The 23,088-nt window shown below is 45.9% G+C and overlaps 1 protein-coding gene across 6 annotated transcripts in view; it reads left to right on the forward strand.

Moving 5' to 3' along the window:
• JAKMIP1 (janus kinase and microtubule interacting protein 1) overlaps positions 1-23,088 on the forward strand; it is a 320,143-nt gene that overhangs the window by 226,911 nt on the left and 70,144 nt on the right. For all 6 annotated transcript variants that reach the window (XM_083155504.1, XM_083155462.1, XM_083155496.1 and 3 more), the window contains exons 4-8: positions 7,933-8,178; positions 10,252-10,371; positions 13,909-14,055; positions 16,267-16,404; positions 17,659-17,718. In XM_083155504.1, the coding sequence (XP_083011630.1) occupies positions 7,933-8,178; positions 10,252-10,371; positions 13,909-14,055; positions 16,267-16,404; positions 17,659-17,718 (711 nt within the window). The remainder of the gene's footprint in view (positions 1-7,932; positions 8,179-10,251; positions 10,372-13,908; positions 14,056-16,266; positions 16,405-17,658; positions 17,719-23,088) is intronic.

The raw sequence follows: 23,088 nt of genomic DNA on the forward strand, positions 1-23,088 counted from the left end.
CCTGCCTGCTGTAACTAGGACGGGGCCAGTGTAGGGGGCCTGCCTGCTGTAACTAGGAAGGGACCAGTGTAGGGGGCCTGCCTGCTGTAACTAGGAAGGGACCAATGTAGGGGGGCCTGCCTGCTGTAACTAGAAAGGGACCAATTTAGGGGGGCCTGCCTGCTGTAACTAGGAAGGGACCAATGTAGGGGGGCCTGCCTGCTGTAACTAGGAAGGGACCAGTGTAGGGGGCCTGCCTGCTGTAGCTAGTAAGGGACCAATGTAGGGTGGCCTGCCTGCTGTAGCTAGGAAGGGAAGGGACCAATGTAGGGTGGCCTGTCTGCTGTAGCTAGGAAGGGACCAATGTAGGGGGGCCTGCCTGCTGTAACTAGGAAGGGACCAATGTAGAGGGCCTGCCTGCTTTAACTAGGAAGGGACCAATGTAGGGTGGCCTGCCTGCTGTAGCTAGGAAGGGACCAATGTAGGGTGGCCTGCCTGCTGTAGCTAGGAAGGGAAGGGACCAATGTAGGGTGGCCTGTCTGCTGTAGCTAGGAAGGGACCAATGTAGGGGGGCCTGCCTGCTGTAACTAGGAAGGGACCAATGTAGGGGGGCCTGCCTGCTGTAACTAGGAAGGGACCAATGTAGGGTGGCCTGCCGGCTGTAGCTAGGAAGGGACCAATGTAGAGTGGCCTGCCTGCTGTAGCTAGTAAGGGACCAATGTAGGGTGGCCTGCCTGCTGTAGCTAGGAAGGGACCAATGTAGAGGGCCTGCCTGCTGTAACTAGGAAGGGACCAGTGTAGGGGTGCCTGCCTGCTGTAACTAGGAAGGGACCAGTGTAGGGGTGCCTGCCTGCTGTAACTAGGACGGGACCAGTGTAGGGGTGCCTGCCTGCTGTAACTAGGAAGGGACCAGTGTAGGGGTGCCTGCCTGCTGTAACTAGGAAGGGACCAATGTAGGGGGGCCTGCCTGCTGTAACTAGGAAGGGACCAATGTAGGGTGGCCTGCCTGCTGTAGCTAGGAAGGGACCAATGTAGGGTGGCCTGCCTGCTGTAGCTAGGAAGGGAAGGGACCAATGTAGGGTGGCCTGCCTGCTGTAGCTAGGAAGGGACCAATGTAGGGTGGCCTGCCTGCTGTAGCTAGGAAGGGACCAATGTAGGGTGGCCTGCCTGCTGTAGCTAGGAAGGGACCAATGTAGGGTGGCCTGCCTGCTGTAGCTAGGAAGGGACCAATGTAGGGTGGCCTGCCTGCTGTAGCTAGGAAGGGAAGGGACCAATGTAGGGTGGCCTGCCTGCTGTAGCTAGGAAGGGACCAATGTAGGGTGGCCTGCCTGCTGTAGCTAGGAAGGGACCAATGTAGGGTGGCCTGCCTGCTGTAGCTAGGAAGGGACCAGTGTAGGGGGGGGGGGGGGGGAATTAAATCATACATGGATTAGTGCATCAGTAAAGCTTGCTATCTGCACGTGTGGAACCCTAATGAATTATTGTGCCAATTACAGTATACGCAGATATTACCCCTACAACATTATATCATCTCCTAGTCATCTCCTACATTATTAATCCGTGTTTCATGTCCCTGTGATGGGTGTGTACTAATCCGCACACACCCATCACAGACTAGGTAACAGTAATGCGCATCTACCCAGAACTACCTGTGCAGAGATTGTATGTTCAGGAGTAGGACGCGAAGCACGTATGGTTACACAAATCTAGTTTCCAAACTAATGTTACAAATTGAGAGATTTATTTATTTATTCAGAACTGAATTACGGGGCCATCTGGCATCTTCTGCCAAAGATGTTTTACATTTCAAGTGGAAAATTACAGAGTTTGAAATTTGTGTTTGCAAATTCAGTCCTGGACATCTGTTCTCAGTGCACCAGCGGCCGAAAAACAGTTATTTTGTAATAGAACTGCGTATTCAGCACTAACAATCCTTCAACGGTCCTATTACTGAGCTCACTAAGGGATCCGGGTGGCACTCGAGCACCTGACTGTGGTTATGGGACCCACTGACCAGTTTTGTCTGCCCTATTTGTCAAACACTGAAGGATAGAGGTTATTGGCACCAGTGTCCAGACCAGGAGTTCGCAAACTCGGCCCTCAGGGCCCCACGCAGGTCAGGTTTTCCAGATCACCCGGCAGGTGCACAGGTCTTTGGTCTTGCGTGCGGTCTTGTTCTGCTGTGACCTGTTCACTTCAACGTGCTGTGCGTTTAGAGATCGTCTTTTTGGTTATCATACCTCCTCAAAATGACCCTCTCCATGAGGTAGAAATGGTTCAATTCAGAACAGTTCACACAGGTCTGAATTCATCTCAGATGAGGGGGATCTGCGCCATTGCGATTATGTGCACGCACAAACCACCGCCGCCAGGTTCGGCAAATTTTACACTCGCAGGAAGTGTGCCGACAGTTCCGCCCAGTGTTTCATGGGCGTGCCCACAGAAATGGTGGGTACGCCCATAGAAATGCTGGGTAGGCCCGTCAGAAAGCAGGTGTGCCCCTGCCTTGTGGTGGGTGGCTGATGTCACATGATGTCAGCGTCCACCCCGAATTCGGCGTAAAGCGCCCATATGAAAAGTAACTATAGGCTTACTTTTCATATTGAGCGGAGGAAACATCATTTGACAGCGAGCGACCATCGGATGATTTTTCAGGTGTGCGGCTGCACGCATTGTAGCGCGGGGATTCACTCGGCGGGGGTGGTATAGAACGGTCATTTTCTGAGTCTAGTTATGTGCACCTTTCTATGTAAATGATAGAGCAGCGGCTCCTTAACGCTCTCCCCAAGGAAGGACCCCTAACAGTTCAGGTTTTCCAGGTCTCCTCCAATAATCGTGAGATTGGCTCCACCTGTGGATCTTCAAAATGTCCGTGAGTAATGAGTGCACCTGTGCACCTGCTGGGTGACTTGGAAAATGTGACCTGTTTGGTATGGTTTACAGAGTACATATACTCTGTACAGCACTGTAAAATATTGTTGGTCCCATAGAAATAAATGTTAATAAGGAATAGTCCTATCTATCTATCTATCTATCTATCTATCTATCTATCTATCTATCTATCTATCTATCTATATATATATATATATATATATATATATATATATATATATATATACTGTGTATATATATATATATATATATATATATATATATATATATATATATATACTGAGAATATCGAGTCATACTATATGTAAGATTGTGGTAAAAGGCTTAAGTAAGTGGTTCCCAAACGGTTTTGAATTCTGGTGCCCGAGTATTTTTTTTTTTTTGGGCAAAGGATTGATAGAATCAGAAAAAAATATTAAATGAAGTAAACTATATTTATATCTCATCCTTTGTGTCAATTATATGGTAATGGACAGGATTTGCATCTGTTTCTCCACAATTTGTCTATTACATTGGTCATAAATAATTTGAACTGGTCCTGGACCACCAATCCAGGGCCCCCCCTGCATGTCTCAGAAGGCACCTCAGGCACACCCCTCAGGAACCACTGGCTTAAGTAAAATATTTATTTTAAATAATATGTTTCCTCTGGGTAGTTTGGTTTCCTCCTACGATTAAAAAAATAGGCTGTTGGGTTAATTTGCTTTTGACAAAAAAGAACTCCTAGACAGGGAATGTAGATTGTAAGCTTCACTGGGTCAGGAAGTGATGTGCGGGGAAAATAGTCTCTCTATAGACCTGCAGAATATGTGTGTGCCATATAAATAACTGGTAATACATAATAATACGGCTAACCTGAAATCCTGCCACACTGCCATCTTGTGGTAATAAAATATGTAGCAATGGCATCCGATCAGCTTACTGTTGTCTGGAGGTCTGAATACCGATGCCAGAAACGCTTACACCTGATGCTGGAATCCCAACTTTCGGCATTGCGATCGTAATTATACCGGTGGCTGGGTAGGGTTAAGATGGATGACATGGCTGGGTACACATATTGTGTAATGTTTACATTGCACAGTATGTTTTTTCAGTGATGACGTGCGCAATGGGATTCAGTAGGGGTGTCGGCATCGGCAAGTGCATATACTTTTGCCAATGCCGAGCCCGACAAACGATGGGTGGGGGTTGAGCGGGGGCCATTCACATACCTCTCAAGTTTGAATGCAAGGGTAGCGCGACCTGCCATGCGGGAAAAGGGTGGGGCAACAGATGGAGCTACATGCAAAGGGCTGCAGGCTGGGCTACGAGACCCAGGCAGCCCCGGCTTCACTCTACTTTAATCTGTAATATATATACCGAGTATATATACCAAGCAAAAGTTTTTTTTAAATTTTTTATTGTGCACACAGTCCAGTTTATGCGCGTAATATAGCTAAAATTTCAGCTCACCCAAGGGCATTTCTATACAAACTGGCACCAACTCCACGTTAATGCTCAGGATTCTGACATATTATGTTCAGCCACCTGTGGGTGTAAACATTAAATTTGGCCATGTAGTGTTCCTCTCTGTAATATATATAGTGCTCACTGTAGAGCAGTGGTTCTGAAACGTTTTTGAATCACGGCGCGCTAGAGTATCATCTTTTTTTTTTTACGGCACCCCAGGATATAAATTTCCTAGGTCACCAAAGGGTACCCCTGCAAGCACACAGTTTGGGAACCACTGCTCTATAGTGAGCTTTTTAGGCTCTAAATCGGAACCCTTGGGGACTACAGTATATCCAATATTTCCTGGCACTGTGAATAAATGCCGTCCGCTTATGCATCCGTGAGTTCTAAATCATGACTTTTCCTACCTGCAGGCAGTGCCATCGAGAGGGGGGGAGACCGGGTACTTTTTACCTGGGTCTGGATCAGATGGAGGGGCTCAAGCCCCCCCCCCCCCCCTGCCCCCCGCTGCAGCAGCAGCCTGTTTCCCAGGACTCATAACACCACCACCACCCCCCCCCCCCCCCCCCCGCATTTTTTTCACCCCATCACACATTTCTAATAGAATTGTACTACGACAATATTTTGTAGCCTGGTCACGTGACTTCTTATCGATTTAAAGCCCTGGTACATTTGTGGTGTGTATTATTACCCAAACTTGTTTCATTAATGTTATATATTCCTGAATGTAATGTGCAACAGAATATGTTGGCGCCATATAAGTAACTGATTAACTGACCCCCCCCCGACCACACAGTCATTTAATTATAAGTGCTCCATCCCCATTTCACGCAAAGTATACACTGTATTATACTGTATTGTACTATATGTATTGTTCTGTTTGTCACAATGAGCGGTACAGTAGTAATCGAAAACAACTTCCTGTGTATTATGCATGTTGTATTGATACACCTGGCAATAAACTGATTCTGATAGTCATCTATCATGCATGTATTTCATTAATCATCGTGGTAGAGGTCGCCCTGGCTGCCTCAGGCATAGAAGACATTGCTGGGAATACTATATACGACCTGTATGCAAACTGGCATTGCCTGTTGGGCTGTGACCGTCCTCCATTGTTCCATGCTGTCAGTCCCGAGTCCTTTTCTTGGGGCATTTGGCAGATAGCGATTATTCCTTACTGAGTGTTTTTTCTTACTTATAAAAGGTGTTTTGTAATAAATCATGTACCATCCCGAGTCTTGCTTCAGGAGGGGGGGAGGGGGTCCCTCTCTTGGCTACTAATGAGGATAAGACGTCTGGGCACATCCTAGTGTCCTCCCGTCACAAAGGCTGCTAACCATGACAACGGGCTGCTACCTTTACAACTATTCTGTGAGGTTTGCCGCAGACTAGGCAGTGTCGCTAGTGTTGTGGGCCTTTTGTGTACTGTTGTGTGAGTTTTATTACCGTATGTCTCCCACTACAGACATACGGCCTGATTCAGTACCGCTCGCTAAGCAGTGGCAGTTCGCTGCTTAGAGAGCAGCTTGGCGCTGCCCGGCCAAACGTCTGCCTTCCCCGGTACCAACCAAATGTAAAAAAAGCTTCTGAGCGCAGATTGTTATATTCTGTACTGCAGCTGTTTCTAATAAGAGGATTTACCAAACCCCTTCAAACATAGGAAACGTAACACAAAAACAGGATTAAAACAGCGCTGTACAAAATATGTTAGTTATTTATTAAAAAATAATTTTGTTTTTTAAAATATATTAAAGCCAGCTACAGCAGACAATTCAAACATGCATATAATAAACAATTATAAAACCCTATTAGTAACCTAGAATATGTTAATGTCAAAATGCACCGGATGTTATGAATATATAGAGAAGGGAGAGAGATGTATATATTGTATTTAGAAACAAAGGCACTCACAGGTGACTTTAACCCCTTCACGACATATGACGTATATATACGTCATATGTCCGTTGCAGGGGAATCAAGCCAGCTCACGGAGTGAGCTGGCTTGAAAGAGAGCAGGTAATGGCTGTATATTACAGCCAGGTCCCTGCTCTCACGGCCACGAGCGGCGAGTTCGCCGATCATGGCCGTTTAACCCTTTAAGCACCGCGGGCAAAGCGCCCGCAGTGTTTAAATAGCTGATCGGAGGGGGGGCGCCCCCCTCCGGCGCCGATCGGGGCCCCCCGCAGCGAGATCGGAGGGTGCCGATCGGTTGCCATGGTAGCCAGGGGTCTAATGTAGACCCCTGTGCTGGCCGTGTATGCATACCTATTACATCCTGCCTCAGGCAGGATGTAATAGGAAGTGCATAAAATCACTACGTTCAGCCATAGAGCTCTATGGCTGAACCTAGTACAGGCGATCGCGCCCCCTAGTGGTCAAGTACACTAGGGGGCCTTGTAGTAAAAGTAAAAAAAAAAAAAAAAAAAGTTTAAAAATAAAAAAAAAATAAAAAAATATTAAAAGTTCAAATCACCCCCCTTTCCCCATTTCCCAAATAAAAATAAATAAAAAATAAAAAAAATAAACATTTGGTATCGCCGCGTTCCTAAAAGTCCGATCTATTAAAATATAACATTAGTTATCCCGCACGGTTAAAGGCGTAAACGGAAAATAATCCCCAACGCCAAAACTACGTTTTTTGGTCGCATCGCGTACCCAAAAAAAATAACTAAAAGAGATCAGAAAGTCGCCCATATCCCATAATGGTATTAATTAAAAAGTACACTTCAGCCCGCAAAAAATGAGCCCTCACCCAGGTCCGTAGGTGGAAAAATAAAAAAGTTATAAGCCGCAGAACATGGCGACACAACGCAAATTAGAAAAACCGTAAAAGTTGCGATTTTTTTTTTTAGTGGTAAAACATAACGAAAACTATATAAGTTTGGTATCGCCAGAATCGTAACGACCCATAGAATAAAGATAACCCATCATTTTAAACGAACTATGAACTCCCAAAAAACCGTAACCAGCGCAAAATTGTGCAATGGCGGTTTTTTTTTTTTTACCCCACATTGAATTATTTCCTGATTCCCCAGAATATTATACGGTATAGTAAATGGTACCATTACAAAGTACAACTTGTCCCGCAAAAAAAAAGCCCTCATGTGTCTATATAGCCGGAAAATTAAAAAAGTTACGCTTATTTGAACGCAAGGAGGAAAAAAAAAAAAAAAATTACCTTAAAAGGCAATGTCGTGAAGGGGTTAAAATTAAACTAATGGAAAGTACATTTTGGCCCAGAACAGGTTCAGGAACACAGTTCCTGATGATGTCCTATTTAATTAGAGGTTCATATAATATTGCAGCCAGGATGGTATAGCACTGAGGCCATGTAGCACCTTTCAAAACCTGTGGAGCGCCTCTTCCCTGCCTGGTGTGTCACTCTCTGCTGTGGCTCTTATAGCACAGTTTTGTCTGTATTTCAGCATCAATATCCAGACCTGACCTGTGCTAGAAGGAAGACGGCAGAGAGCAAGAGGAATTCCAGATAATTAAATATATCATATACATGACTGTTACTAAGACTTGGAAGGCAGTATACTAAAATATAATTGGGTTTACAGAAAATAGGGTCAATGGAGAAGATAATATTCTTATTTGTTTCAGATGGATGAGATTAAGAGCAAGGAGCGGGTGATCCTGGCATTGGAGAAGGAGCTCGGAGTGCAGGCTGGCCACACTCAGAAGTTGCTCCTGCAGAAGGAGGCCCTGGATGAGCAGCTTGTCCAGGCGAAGGAAGCGGATCGCTACCACAGCAGCCCGAAGAAGGAGCTTCCCACCGGCGTTGCCGACCTCTCCGAGCTAATGGGCCATGCGGTAAAAGCTAAGGATGCAAGTCTGCTAAATAACACGGTACGTATTGATCTGTCTAAGCACAGTATCGTTCTCTGTGCCAGTTAGGCCTCTTCCTGGAAGATGCTTATTTTAGCTGTTGTCTGTTAACCCTTAGTTGTTGAAGACAATGGGGAGGTATCTAGATTTCAGGAACACCTGTATTCCATTGTAGCACCTCCGGTCATCGCGAGTTGATGAACAATGGTTCAGCCAATATAGTGGCTGCTGTGTGGGTCCCCATAACCATTTATTGGGGTACTACTGACTGTTAGATGAAGGAACTGAAATGCAAATCATCTTTGTTGGTATGAGAAAATAAAATATTAACATAGGCAGAAGTATTAAATCTGGTAATACTGTAAATACAAATGCTACAAGCAAGGCCTGCGATAAGCTGCAAGATTATCATTAAATGCCTGATGAACAGTCTGTATAATAAACACAGGGGTAGGTGTATGAAGCAGTGATAAGGGAGTGATAAAGTGTCTGGTATTTTATCACCGGCCAATCAGCTCCTGACTGTTAAGTAACAGGCTAGGTTTAAAAAGGGACAGTTAGGAGCTGAGTGGCCGGTGATAAAGGGGTAGATTTATTAAGCTTGGTGAAGTGATAGTGTCTGGTCTTTATCACCGGCCAGTGCTTGGTGATTTTTTTAAACCAAGCCTGTATCTTCACAGTTAACAGTCAGGAGCTAATTGGCCGGTGATAAGGTACCAGGCACTTTATCACTTCTCCTCCATTATCACTGCTTCATATATCTACCCCACAATGAGAAATAGGAGTGGAAGGTGACCAGTAGTGGGTCCTTCTGAAATTTCTAAATGAGAAAAGTAAATAACATATTAAACATCATGCCAGTATCTGGGAAGTCATTGATGCTGTTGTGATCAATGTAGAGGGGGAGATGTATCAAAGCTTGGATTGAGGTAAACATACCCTCCAACATGGCCTTTCCATTAGGTACAAAATGCTCTGTTTCTGGACTTCCCTGCCAGTGGCAGTTGCAGAGGTTAGGCTGCAGCACAGTCCAATATTCAAAAAGGGGAGCCACACCAAACATCACTGTCCTGGACTCACTGACAGTTGATGTGACCCCTCTCTTTGAATTTTGGTCTCTGCTGGAGTCCAACCTCTGTAACTGCCACTGGCAGGAAAAGTCCAGGAACAGAGCATTTTGTACCTAATGGAAAGGCCATGTTGGAGGGTATGTTTACCTCAATCCAAGCTTTGATACATCTCCCCCTCTACATTGATCACAACAGCAGCAATGACTTCCCAGATACCGGCATGATGTTTAATATGTTATTTACTTTTCTCATTTAGAAATTTCAGAAGGACCCACTACTGGTCACCTTCCACTCCTATTTCTCATTGTGGGGTAGATATATGAAGCAGTGATAATGGAGGAGAAGTGATAAAGTGCCTGGTACCTTGTTGGAGGGTATGGGTAAAGTGGAGTGAAATAAAAGGCCTGATTCAGACCGGTTCGCTAGGCTGAATACACTGACAGCCTAGTAAACAGGTCAGCGCCCCCCAGCCGGACGCTAGCGTGCGAGGGCATGTGTACGAGGACACATCCCCTCCCATGCAGCCGAAGGGGAGAGAACGGATTTGTATTACCACCGCAGATGGCTGAAAAGGGGGCGGGCGCTGATGTCATGTGATTACAGCCACCCGCCCCCGGGAAGGCATTGACCCACCTGCGTTCCCAGGGGAAACACCTGAAGTTTTCAGGGGGATGCCTATAAAACGCCGGCTGTTCCCCTGTCCCAGCCCTCTGCTTGCCCCCTCCCCTCCCTCAACAAATCGAACGCCTCGGTGAGTGTGATATTCGGTGAAGGTGTTCGCAAAGGGGGTCTTTAGCATGTGCAGACCTCCAACATCAGAAAAGGGGCTGTCCGATCAGGCTTGAATCAGACCCAAAGTTCCAACCAATGAGCATCTGTCATTGTTCAATCCCAGCCTCTGAAGTGTGATCGGTCTCCCTCGCTATGGTTACAGTTGACCTTTTTGTGACCCCTGTAGTTGGCAGTTGCATTATTATTTAACTGGCAAAGTTATTACTTTATATGTTGTCTTGTCTCCTCGTAGGACCAACATGTGGACGACCGAGACCTGAGAAGGTTCCAGCTAAAGATTGCTGAGCTGTATGCTGTGATCAGGAAGCTGGAGGACCGGAATACGCTGCTTTCAGACGAGAGGAGTGAGCTGGTACATACTGGGCAGTGGGATTGGGGTGGGAAGGACCTACAATATAAGAGGTAGCATTTATAACTGTATTAAACCCATGACAATAATAAAGTGCTGGAAGTAAATGTGTGATCAGATAAAAATGCATCCACACCCCCTATAGACATGATAAGAACGAAGAATTGGGCTGTGGCCTTGTTACAAGAGATGCGCTTTGCAGAGACCGTCTACTGTATACCCCATCTTTGCAACCTGCACACCCATTGGCCACAATAGAAAAAAAACCTTCCCGATTCATGCCTCTTACAGTGACCTGATTGCTGATGGGTGATTTAGGAGAGCTCCGGGATTACATAGTCTCCACCCAGACAGTGTAACCCTGCCCTGTGCACCTCTGCGAATGGCTTGGATGTCATCTCGCCACTTCAAACTCAACATTTCCAAAACAGAATTCATTCTATTCCCAGCAGCCAGGAGCAGTTACCAACCTGATATCTCTATCACTGTTAAGTACAATCCACCCTACCCCACAAGCTCGCTGCCTAGGGGTCATCCTCAACTCTGAACTAGCCTTTATTCCTCACATTCAATCTGTCTATAAATTATTTTACATGCATCTAAAAAAACATATCCAAAATACACAGGACACTGGACACTGCAAACACGCTAATCCATGCACTCATTATATCCGGCATTGACTATTGCAATAGCCTCCTTACCGGTCTTCCTAAGAAGAGTTTCTCACCACTACAAACCATATTGAATGCAGCTGCTAAAAGTTTTTACCAATGGTATGGGCTTCAGGTGCTATAATGAGTTGATTTTCTAATAGCAGCTGCTAGGGGAAGGGAATAGTCATAGAACCTTGCGTTCTGGTGGAATCGATGCAATAAAGAATACAGTATCTATCCTTATGTATCAATGCCTATTTCCCTATAGATTGTAAGCTTGCGAGCAGGGCCCTCCTACTTTTTGACTGTCTGTAAATACCCTGTTTTGTTGTTTCACTGTCTGCTATTGTAAAGCGCAACGGAATATGCTGCGCTATATAAGAAACTGTTAATAAATAAATAAATAATAAATAGTCAGGCCCTTCAATATACAATATACAAAGTAAAACAATACAGTATGTGAAACACAAATAGCAGCACTTTAAAACAAATGAATAAATTGCCTGGAATAGTTTTTCAAAAATATATTAAAATTATTTATTAACATAAAAACATAAATCAATATACATAAATTGTATCTATGCTAAAGCACAATTTATAGGGCTTTATGTAATATTATTATTTATCAGCAGTTTCTTATATAGCGCACACATTTTCCGCAGCGCTTTACAGAGCAAAGTTGAACATTCACATCAGTCCCTGCCCCAGAGGAGCTTACAATCTATATTCCCCGGAAAAGCGGAAACACAGAAACTCTTTTTGTTGGGGCTCTTCTTAATTTATAAGATACATTACATACTGTATAACACTAAAGACATACAACGTAAGGCTATTACACTTCCACTCTGTGCAAAGAATAGATTGTGGAGAGTGAGCCTACTATAAATTGGTAAATAGCTAACCGTGTTTTAAGAGCGAAAGATCATTTTCAAAATACACCAGTAACCGTATGAATTATCAAATTCTGAACTGAGCTATTTACAAATTTATAGTAGGCTCACTCTCCACAATTTATTTTTTGCACAAAGTGGAAGTGTAATAGCCTTACGTTGTATGTCTTTAGTGTTATATGTAATGTATGTCTTTTTATCCAAATTTGAATAAATGATTTTAATTCATTAGGAAGTGCCCCAACAAAAAGAGTTTCTGTGTTTCCGCTTTTCCATACATAATCTAAACTCTAGGGAGCACCACCAGTTATAATATATTTTTTCACGTATTTCAAGCATGGAAGGGGTTGCAATAGCAACTTAGATATATTCCCTCTTTATTGAAAAATTCTGGTTTACTTGATTAATTCTATTGCTTGTGCGGAGTAACAAATCCCCTCTTGTGTACTAAATCTATATTCCCTACCACATGTACATGCACACAGACATTCTAGGGTTAATTTTGTTGGGAGCCAATTAACCTACCTGTATATTTTTGGATTGTGGGAGGAAACTGTAGTACCCGGAGGAAACCCACGCGGGTAGAATATAGAGAAATGAGTTCCCCCACCTCTGCATGACCACTTTATGCCCTGGGTCTGGACACCCTTGCTTTGTCTTGACCTCTCCCACAAAATGGCCCCTCTCTACTGTGGTTATTTGGGATGCGGTCATTTGGTCTACAGCATGATGGTCGACAGTCATTAGGTTGACATGGGTCTAGGTCAACATAGGAAAAGGTCGACATGGTTCTAGGTTGACAAATCATTAGTTCGACAATGTCTAGGTCGACAGTCAAAAGGTCGACATGGGGTTTTTCACTGTTTTTTTGAGCGACATGTGCCCACAGTCGGTATTTCATGCCCTACCATCCACTAGGGCAGTGGTTCCCAACCTTTTTTCTCTCCCGTACCCCTTGATTAGGCTTTTCATTGATGAGTACCCCCTCCTCTCAATTTAAAATATAGACAGTACGAGTGGAATGGAAGTGAGCGGTATGCGTGTCCTTATGCATGTCCTTATATTAAGGAGTAGCGGACAGGAATCGTGCCCTTCCATGTCTGGCCGCTGGTTGTGTACTGTCTCCAGGGTTCCCACTTACACCTGTAGGATTAATGCTGCTGCTTCTTCCACCCATGTCAGTGCAGGGCAGATGATCGCTGGTGTCTGAGGACAGCACGGGTAGCTCCCAGTGGATTGCTGGTCAGGCAAAAGAACAATGAGACGCTGAAGACACAACCATAAGTGACACAACATGGTTCTTCTCCATAGCAACCTATCTTCTTCTGCCATCAAAATACTATTTCATCTTCCGCCAATATTATTTTCAAGTACCCCCAACTGGTCTGCAGAGTACCCCCAGGGGTACTAGTACCCCAGGTTGGGAACCAATGCACAAGGGCGTGGTGGGAGAATAAAATAGTGTGCCGAGCGTAGCGAGGGGATGTGGTACACTTTTAACTGTGTCCATGTCAACGGTGTTGACATTCAGGTAAAAAAACAGTGAAAAACCCCATGTCAACCTTTTTATTGTCGAACTAGACATTGTCGAACTAATGATCTGTCCAACTAATGACCTTTCGGCCTAAAACCACGTCGACCTTTTCCCATGTCAACATTTTCACATGTCGACCTAATGGTGTCAACATAATGGTGTCGACCTAATGACTGTCGACCATCATGCTGTAGACCAAATGATCCCAACCCGGTAATTCTGGTGTTGATCGTGTGATACAGGTACTGGGAATGTTATGCAGAGGTGGTTAGGGGCTATGGTTCCTATTGGACTGTTACATTAAAATAGGCAGTATTCTATATGGCAGGCTGTGGGAGTGGGCAGCCCAGCGTTGATTCACCCGTTATTCCCAAGTAGCCACCAGGGGTTGGCGTCAGACTGTAATACACAGAATTTGTACGAATGTCCAATCTATTTGATTTTTTTCCCCCCATTTCTCCAGCTGAAACGTGCCCGGGAGACGGAAAGCCAGCTGAAACCTCTTGTTGAAAAGAATAAAAGGATGTCCAAAAAACATGAGGACACTTCACAGACCATACAGAGGATGGAGGAGAAAATTAAGGCCTTATCGAGGGATAATGCAGAGATGGTGAGAGTGCGGATCTTACACTCATGTTGGGGAGTTTATAACGAGCCCCAACCTCATCTGGTCACTTGGGTCCTTTGCACCCTATTTAGCCGCCTACTGCAGGTGTCGCCAAATTGGAAACTGATGTTGTAGTTCTGCCCTTTGGCTGAGCAGCAGAGATGGAGGGGTATACAGATGTTAGATAGACAGTGTATAGATACACTGGTCGTAGCGTACACATAAATGGTTGACGTGTTTTTTTGGGGGGGGGGGGTTGTTTACATGTTTCCACATGTTTGGGTAATAGTGTCCAATGGGAGCAGAGATAGACCCCTTGCCCAAAATGTGGCCAGCCTGCGGGGGTGTGTGTTTCTCCTGATGATGGTTACATATTACCAAACATTCAAGATTTAACTCTTAAAATGGAAAATAAAAACTGGCCGACCGTTGTCATTTTGCATTTTGACCTTTTAACCCTGTCGATTTTTTTGTACCAGTTGACCTAGTGGCATGTTGACCATTTGGTGTTGATCTAATTCATGTTGACTTACATACTGTAGCTGTTCTATACCTCACATGCTGGGATAATGGACTCCATAGCAGGAGAACTGTGGGTAATCCGTTCTGTTTGTCACACGTCTGCAACTTGGTGCCATCATCTATCCTAGTGGTTCTAAAACTTAAGGGCCCCATATATCAGCAATTAATTGTGACAATTTTTAGATATGGAGATGATTGCCACAATTAATTTTAGATGTGTGGGCTCCCCCTTTTGGCAATCCCAATCAAAATCGCCAATCGATTTCTTAATCAGGTTTTTAAACATGCTTAATAATCTGGTATTATCTGCAGATCTTTTTTTATATGTGTGGGCATTCCCAATTCGTCGTCTTCATCTATTTACATTATGAACAGCAATCGATTGGGCAATTTACAGATATGAAGATGCAATCTTTAGATGGAAAAATCTGCCGATCACTGAAATAAATCTGTAATGTGTGGGCAAAGTCAGATAGATTGTAAAATCCATTTATCTGGCCAAAAAAATCCCTGGATCTGGAAATCCATTAATTGTGATTGCTGATGTATGGGGCCCATAAACACTGGTCACGATTTCCAAGTCAACTGGCATGAGCGCTGTCAACTGTCACATTTTAAAAATCCACAGCTGACCTGTAAAATATGAAAGATAAGCTGTCCTGGGGTCGATCCAATTAACCCCGAAGAGTGCGGATGATTCACGAGTTACGAATGATCACAACACCGGGCGCACTTTGCCGTGGGCCGAATTCGCTGAAAAGTGCTCGCACCTCCATTGGGGTGCGAGCAATTTTCAGTGAATTCGGCCCAGCGAAGGGTGCGTGTTAGGCTTAATTCGGGTGCCGTTTTCATCGGCACCCGAACGACAACTCTCACCCTTCGGGGTTAACAGGATCGAACCCCCCCCCCATGTATGAGAACTTGTGTTCTATCCAATCAGGCATGTTTTCCTGTCTTGTATCCCGAGGTCATAGCCCTCTAGTTAATATAGGTCTTTGCTGAAGTTGGCATGGTGAGGAATGCTTTTTAGTTACGGTTATACTCTGTACCCGCGGACGTGTATGAACATTGATTGGTTGTTTACCAATCAGCTCCTAACTGTCATTCCACAATCACCACATGTAGCATGACAGTTGGGAGCGGACTGGCTGGCACTTTATCTCTGTCCATTTTATCACTTTTTAAGCTGAGTACATCTGGCCCTGGGTAAGAAAGTAAAAGGTTATCTCACACAGCCCTATTGGGTGCGCACAGGTTAGGGAAATGTAACGGAAGCATTGATTTACTCTTACTTGTTTTCAGGAGTGTCGGGAAAATTTTTTGATCCTTTGTGAGAAACTGCTGTATAAATAGTTCTACCCAAAAGTGTGAAGAAATTAAAACTATACAGCGTTCTATCTACCTACTCCCCTGTCCGCCAGGTATATACCAGTGCTCTCCATGCCTACCAGCAGACAGGCAGAAAGCCATAGACTAATGTATTATATGGGTTTTTCTTTTGTCCTTTTTATTGGCATACAGTCCTATTAATTAGATGTTAATTGGGCTATAACAATGTGTTATAGGGAAATTGAGAAATCAGTAAAAATACACGCGAAGTCCTTGAAAATGCAGAAGATTTTTTTAGGTAACTTTTTGCTTGCTGGCGCTGGTACACTGTATTTCTTGTGACGATTGCTCTGTGTTTTACAGAAGGAAAAGCTGTCCGCGCTACGTTCTCTGAAGCACCATGCAACGATGGATGACCTGGGTTACGCTCAAGACCAGGAGATTGAATTCCTGCGGCTACAGGTCACGGAACAGCAGCAAGTGATTGATGACATCACAGTGGTAATACAATTATTATTATTATTATATAATGTAAATAAATATTTCTAAGGCTTAAGCTGGGTACACATATGTACAATTTAATTTTTCTTGCGACCGTTCGATCGACCGAATACACGTTCGACCGTCCAAAACATACGACCGATCTGCGCGTACACATATGTACAATTTTACTTGCGACGTCCGATGTACTCCCGTCCAAACAATCGCAAGAAAAAGATTGTACCACCGTACACACTCTCCCGATCTGGCTATATACTAACTATATCTGTCAGGAATGCACACACAACGATTATTTATTTCAAAAGGAATGCACACACAACGAATATTCTTTAACAGCATGGCGCGGAAAGTACGGGGGAGAAGACTTCCTGTTGTTTACATGCTGCGCTGATGGAGGGATGACGCAGCTAGTCAACACCCACATGGGCGTGCTGCTTTTGGGAGGAATGATTGCAGGAACGGGCTGCATATCGATCGAACGTGCGTACACATGTCACTTTTCTTTCGATATGGAGCCGTCCTGTCGGAAGAATATTAAGCAGCAAAGAACCTTCGACCAACCGACCGTGGACGGCCAAGAGCGTTTTTGGCCATTTATCGATCGCAACGAAGGGATCGGGACTGCGTACATATATATACAATCGAACGGCCGTTCGTCCGCAGAACAGAAGAACGGCCCGACGATTGTACATATGTGTACCCAGCTTTATTCTGCTCTTTTCCGGACAGTGACTTTAAACAGAATTGACTGTCTCTGCACCCAGTGCATAAAGATGGGATTTTGCATTGCAGTTGTGTGATGAGGTCACTATAGTTTGATGTACAGTATGAGATCACTGTCACCTGGTAATGCTCCTACTGTATAATAGGAAGTCAGAACACATGACCGTGTGGTCCTGACACCTTGGCTTGCCAGGTCCTGGACAGCTTGGCTATGCCCCGCAGCTATGGTCGCAGGGCTAGGTCAATGGAAGAATTGGTCAGAATAAAAAAAATGCCCGTTGCCTAGATGGAGGCAGACATCTTGTAGGCAGAGCCAATATATTCAAATACAGCTGATCAATTTGCCTCCAGTAAAAATTGTGATTTATTCGCTAGGAGTTGCACTATAACCCCCCCCCCCCATGCCTATACAGAGCGCAGGTCTGCCACTGCCTTATTGTCTTCCTTACAAACATGAATATGGCCCCATTGTCTGTTCTGTACTAATTTGTTGCGTGTTCCGTGTAATAATGGTGATTGTTGTGCCTTCAGGAGAGGGAACGGATGCTGCGATTCAAAAAGCCGAAGAGAAAAAGCTTGAAGCATCCAAAGGTATTTTTCCTTTGCTTATACCATAATTGTATTTTTCTTTGTACCATCCTCACTAGTATCTGCGCTCAAGTCTGGTAAATGTTGTACAGGTCGGGTCTCCCTTATCCATGTATTCCAAAAACCATTTTGTATAAGGTATACTCAACCTGTACTTTCTTTCGGGGGAGGTGGTACCAATACATATCAGCAGTACACACCAAGTGCTAATGCATGCAGTGAGTCATTGCATGGGGGACTCTTCAAGACTCGCTGCGTTCTGGATGCATTGTATGTTTCATAATGTACATAGTGTACGTGATTGGTGTAGCTAGGGATATATGTGACCATGTCCTTTGCCAAATAGCATAGTAGCTTTTAACTACAATTTCCACTGCACTATGTAGTATTCCCTGTTTTCCCATTTTTTCCTATTCACTATTGCGACAGCCATGTTGGTGGTTCCAAAGGGGCGTGACCTCTCAGGGATGCCGTGGCTGTAGGCCACGCCCCATTTCCCATCACTACGTTGGTATGACCAGCGATGTGTGAGCTGCTGGCCATGCCCCAATCCCTTCTGCCTCTCCTAATAGTTACTTGCCCTGCAGCGTTGGGCGGGGGGATGGGGGGGGGGGGGGGGGGGCATTACAATGAGTATATATTTTATGCTTTGCCTCCACTTCATTAGACTTTTGTAATTAAGCTGCCGATAATTGAGGATGGCACTCGGGGTTTGTCACAATGTATGCAATATTCTTGTATTAATAACTGATTTAATGGTAATGCGATTGTAAGTCTAGTAGTAGTCTCTGCCTGACAGCATTTTGTAAATCGGTTACGTAGTCGCTCATTCACAGGGTGACATTAGGGTTGTAGGCGGTTCAGAGGACCATGGCACCAATCAGCGAAGCTTTCAGGTTTCCCAGGATGCACGGCTTCTCTCCCATATAACCCCGCCTCCATGCCTAGCTCATCAGTTTTTTTGTGGGTGCCAGCAGGAAGCTGGAGCACCTTTATTTTCAGCAGGGATTGCCTCAGGCAATCCCAAAGAAGTTTTTTTTTGGGGGGGGGGTTTACACTGTGCAGCGTTACCGCTACTGGGCTGTCTGCACCGTCCGTCACATTGACGGCAGCGCGGCAGCTCCATCCCCAGGCCGGTGTCGAAACTCCCCCACGACCCTGGTCACGAGGGGTATGCGGCGAGATGGAGCCTGGCGCCTAGCACCGCCGGACACCGGTAACCTCCGACAGCGTGGCCGGAGCACAGCAGCTGGTGTGGACACTGCTGCTTTCGGCAGGAACTCCACTAGACCACCAGGGCATTGCATACCCTCCAACATGACCCATCCATTAGATACAAAATGCTCTGTTTCTGGACTTTCCTCTTAATTGATAATTGCAGTCACCTGTGTTGAACTAGTTCAGTGATGAGAACGGTGTTCCAGCAAAAGTGAAGGCAGTCCTAAATAAAGGAAGACGTCCAGAAGCAGAGCATTTTGTACCTAATGGAATGGGTCATGTTGGAGGGTATGGCATTGAGCACAGGCCGGGTGTAATCACTCATTTTGCACAGGGCTCATTAGAACCAGGTGGGGGAAGACCAGCATACAGGGGAGGCTGTTACAGCCTGTAGCTCCCTCCCACAGGGTTGCGGTGCACTTTAAACTCTGTCCATGTTGACTGTGTTGACATTCAGGTAAAAAACAGTGAAAAACCCCATGTCGACCTACACATTGTCGAACTAACGACCCGTCAAACTAATGACCCTGAGGACAAACCCTGAGAACAATAGTTCTAGCATTAGAACCAGGAGATTACATGGTTTCCATGGATGTACGGGATGCATATCTATATGCACCCATACTTCCTTCACACCAGCAATTTCTCCGGTTTGCGATTCTGTCACCATTTTCAATTCCCGGCCCTTCCTTTCAGCTTGGCCACTGCCCCTCGGGTGTTTACCAAGGTGATGGCATTAATGGCCGCATATCTGCATCTCCAGGGGATCAGAGTATTTCCCTACCTGGAAGATTTGCTCCTCGTAGCAAAGTCACCGGTAGTGCTATTAGCACATTTACAAACAACGATTGATGTTCTCCAACAGCACGGTTGGCTCCTCAATTGGGAGAAGTCCTCCCTCACTCTGTCACATCAGATGCGGAACCTGGGTGCAAGTGTCAATCTCTACAACAAAGGATACGCCTCTTCTTACAGAGCCCCAGGGTATCCATCCATCTGGCAATGCAAATTCTGGGTCTAATGGTGTCAACATTCGACATGGTCGAGTGGGCGCAATTTCACTCCCGCCCCCTCCAACGTCTGATCCTTCGGAAATGGGACGGACAACATCAGCGCATAAGAACCACATTCATGGCACTGACTCCAGAGGTTCAGATATCTCTCCATTGGTGTCTACAATTGCCTCACCTGAGCCAGGGACGTCCTTTCTGGTTCACAGATTGGATTCTCCTTACTACCGACGCCAGCCTATGAGGCTGGGGAGTGGTAGTAGAATCTCGGTCCTTGCAAGGCGTATGGTCCAAGCCTGTCCATCAATGTCCTGGAGCTTCAAGCAGTCTGCAACGTTCTTGTTCGCACACAGGAGTTTCTTCAAGGCAAATCGGTACAAGTCAGGTCAGACAATACCACAACCGTGGCATACATAAACCATCAGGAGGGCATCCACAGCGCAGTAGCCGTGTGAGAGGTGTCCAAAATCCTAACTTGGGCGGAACAACACCTACAGTACTGGCAATGTCAGCATTGTTCATACCAGGAATTCTAAACTGGGAAGTGGACTTTCTAAGTCAGCAAGGCGTTCATCCGGGGGAGTGGTCACTCCACCCAGAAGTCTTCTCCCTCCTGGTGAGCCATTGGGGCCTTCCAGATGTGGATCTCATGGCGTCCCATCACAACAACAAAATGTTAGTGTACAGGTCGCGGTCCAGGGATCCTCAAGCCAGCTTCGCGGATGCTCTGTCAGTTCCATAGAACTATCATCTTCCGTATATTTTTCCTCCGGTGTCTATGAAACCCAGAGTAATTCGGAAATTCAAACAAGAAGGCGGAGATATCATTCTGATAACCCCCCGCCTGGCCACGACGTCATTGGTACGTAGACCTGCAACAGCTGTCAATACAGCAGCCGTTCAGGTTGCCACCATGACCGGACCTGCTCAGTCAGGGTCCTTGTCTACATTCAGACCTTCAGCGCCTCTCTTTGGCGGCGTGGCCCTTGAAACTGCCATACTAAAAAAGAAAGGGTTTTCTGCAAAGGTCATCCAAACAATGATCAAAGCATGTAAACCGCATCGGCAAGGATTTGGTGTGCCTCCCGCAAGTATGACGCGAAAGTGTTCAAAACTGCTAGAGTCCTTTCTTTCCTACAGAGAGGTTTAGATATAGGTTTAAGGTTATCCTCGCTTAAGGTGCATATCTCGGCTCTGTCTGTCTGGTTTCAAAGGAAAATTGCTTCTTTTACTTTCACCCACGGTGTCATACGTATACAACCACCATATGATCCTCCAACGACACCATGGGACTTGTCCCTGGTGTTACAGGCTCTGGCCAAACCTCCCTTCGAACCGCTTTGCTCTGTAGAATATAAGTGGCTCACAGCTAAGACTGTGATCCTTTTGGCAATTGCGTCTGCTAGACGCGTATCGGATTTATCTGCTCTTTCATGCAGACCTCCATTTCTGATTTTCCATCCGGATAGGGCGGTGCTAAGAACCAAAGTAGTCTCCAAGTTTCACATCAATCAGGAGATGTGGTCCCCGCGTTCAATTCGCATGTTTTCTCTCCGGCTGAACGCTCCTTGGATGTAATTCGGGCTCTATCTATATATCTGAACCGCACTGCTTCCATCAGGTAATCAGACACCCTCTTTGTACTATATGGTTTTCACAAAAAGGGCTGGCCAGCGAGCAAACAAACTATTGCTCGCTGGATTTGTATTGTTCATTCAGCAAGCCTACCAGCAAGCTAATCTCCGTCTACTATTGTCAATAAATGCAAATTCTACCAGATCGGTAGGTCCATCATGGGCGTCCGCTGAACAACTGTGCAAGGCTGCAACGTGGTCATCTGTTCATACCTTTACAAAGTTCTATGCATTTGCCACGTTCGCCTTCCAGGATGATTCCTTTGGTCGTCGGGTCCTTCTGACAGCCTGAGGTATTCCTTTGTGATACACAAATTGTGACTTCCACGACCTTAGTCAGGTCCCCCTTCACTCTATGTATGTGTGAGTAAGTGCACTGGCATGCTCTTGACTATCTTCTTCCTTCTTCGCTTCCTGCTATTGGCTGGCTAACAAAGTGATGAGCTAGACGTGGAGGCGGGGTTATATGGGAGAGGAGATGTTTATCCTAGGAAACCTGTAAGCTTCGCTGATTGGTGCCACGGTCCTCTGAATCGCCTACAACCCTAATGTCACCCTGTGGGTACCATGAACCTCGAAGAAAGCGAGTTAACCTAAGGTAGGTCTACCTAGTGTTCCTGCGATGCTTATTTTGCAGGACACTGCGCCCTGCCCCTTTAAAAGCCGACAAATTCCGCCCTGCTCGTTTTTAGCTGCCCTGCACAGTAAATAGCAGCCGCTGACAAATTAAGGTCTGTGGGGGCCCTGGGAGGCAGGTGGTACCTGGGCACCAGTGTCAGGGCAGCTCGGGTGGGCAGGAGGTCCCTGTGGCGTATTGTCAGTCAGCAGCGGGGTCCCTGGGGTGGACGGGAACTAGTTCCCATCCGCCCCAGGGACCCCCCCACTGATTGTCCATATGCCACAGGGACCACCTGCCCGCCCGCACTGTCCTGACACCGGTGCCCAGGTACCACCTGCCTCCCAGGGCCCCCACAGACCTTGGATGCATTTTTTGCCGCACTCTATTGTGCATAGGGACACCCCAGTGCCCGGGTTATCGATTAGTGAGGCTCACCTGTGTGGCTGGCTCGTATGCTAATCACTGAGCATCTACAGTGTAAATCCCCATGTACTGTGCCGGCCACGGCCTGCTAGCTGTAAGCCAGTGGCGTAACTACTGTAAGGCAGCCCCAGCTGCCGCTTGGGGGAGCAAGCCACAGTGTGGTCTTTGTGTCTGCTGGTCTCTCTTCCTCTATCCTGCTTCAGCTTCACCGTTATGCGTGTGACATCATCACATCACACGCTGGGGAAACACACTGGAGAGGAGTCCGGGCGGGCGCCACAAATATTTTGGCAGGGAGGAGCAAAATTTATAGTTATGCCACTGCTGTAAACGCACGGTGTAATGAGCTTGTACAGGGTGCTGGCTGTGTCTGCATTTATACTGTGCTTTCTCCTGTAATGCGGCGACCTGGTATCGCAGTCTGCCTTTATCACACGGTGTCTTAACGAGGGTCCAAGTTCTCACTGTG

This window comes from Crinia signifera, chromosome 1, assembly GCF_055691185.1.
Source record: "Crinia signifera chromosome 1, ASM5569118v1, whole genome shotgun sequence".
In the NCBI taxonomy this organism is placed as follows: Eukaryota; Metazoa; Chordata; class Amphibia; order Anura; family Myobatrachidae; genus Crinia; species Crinia signifera.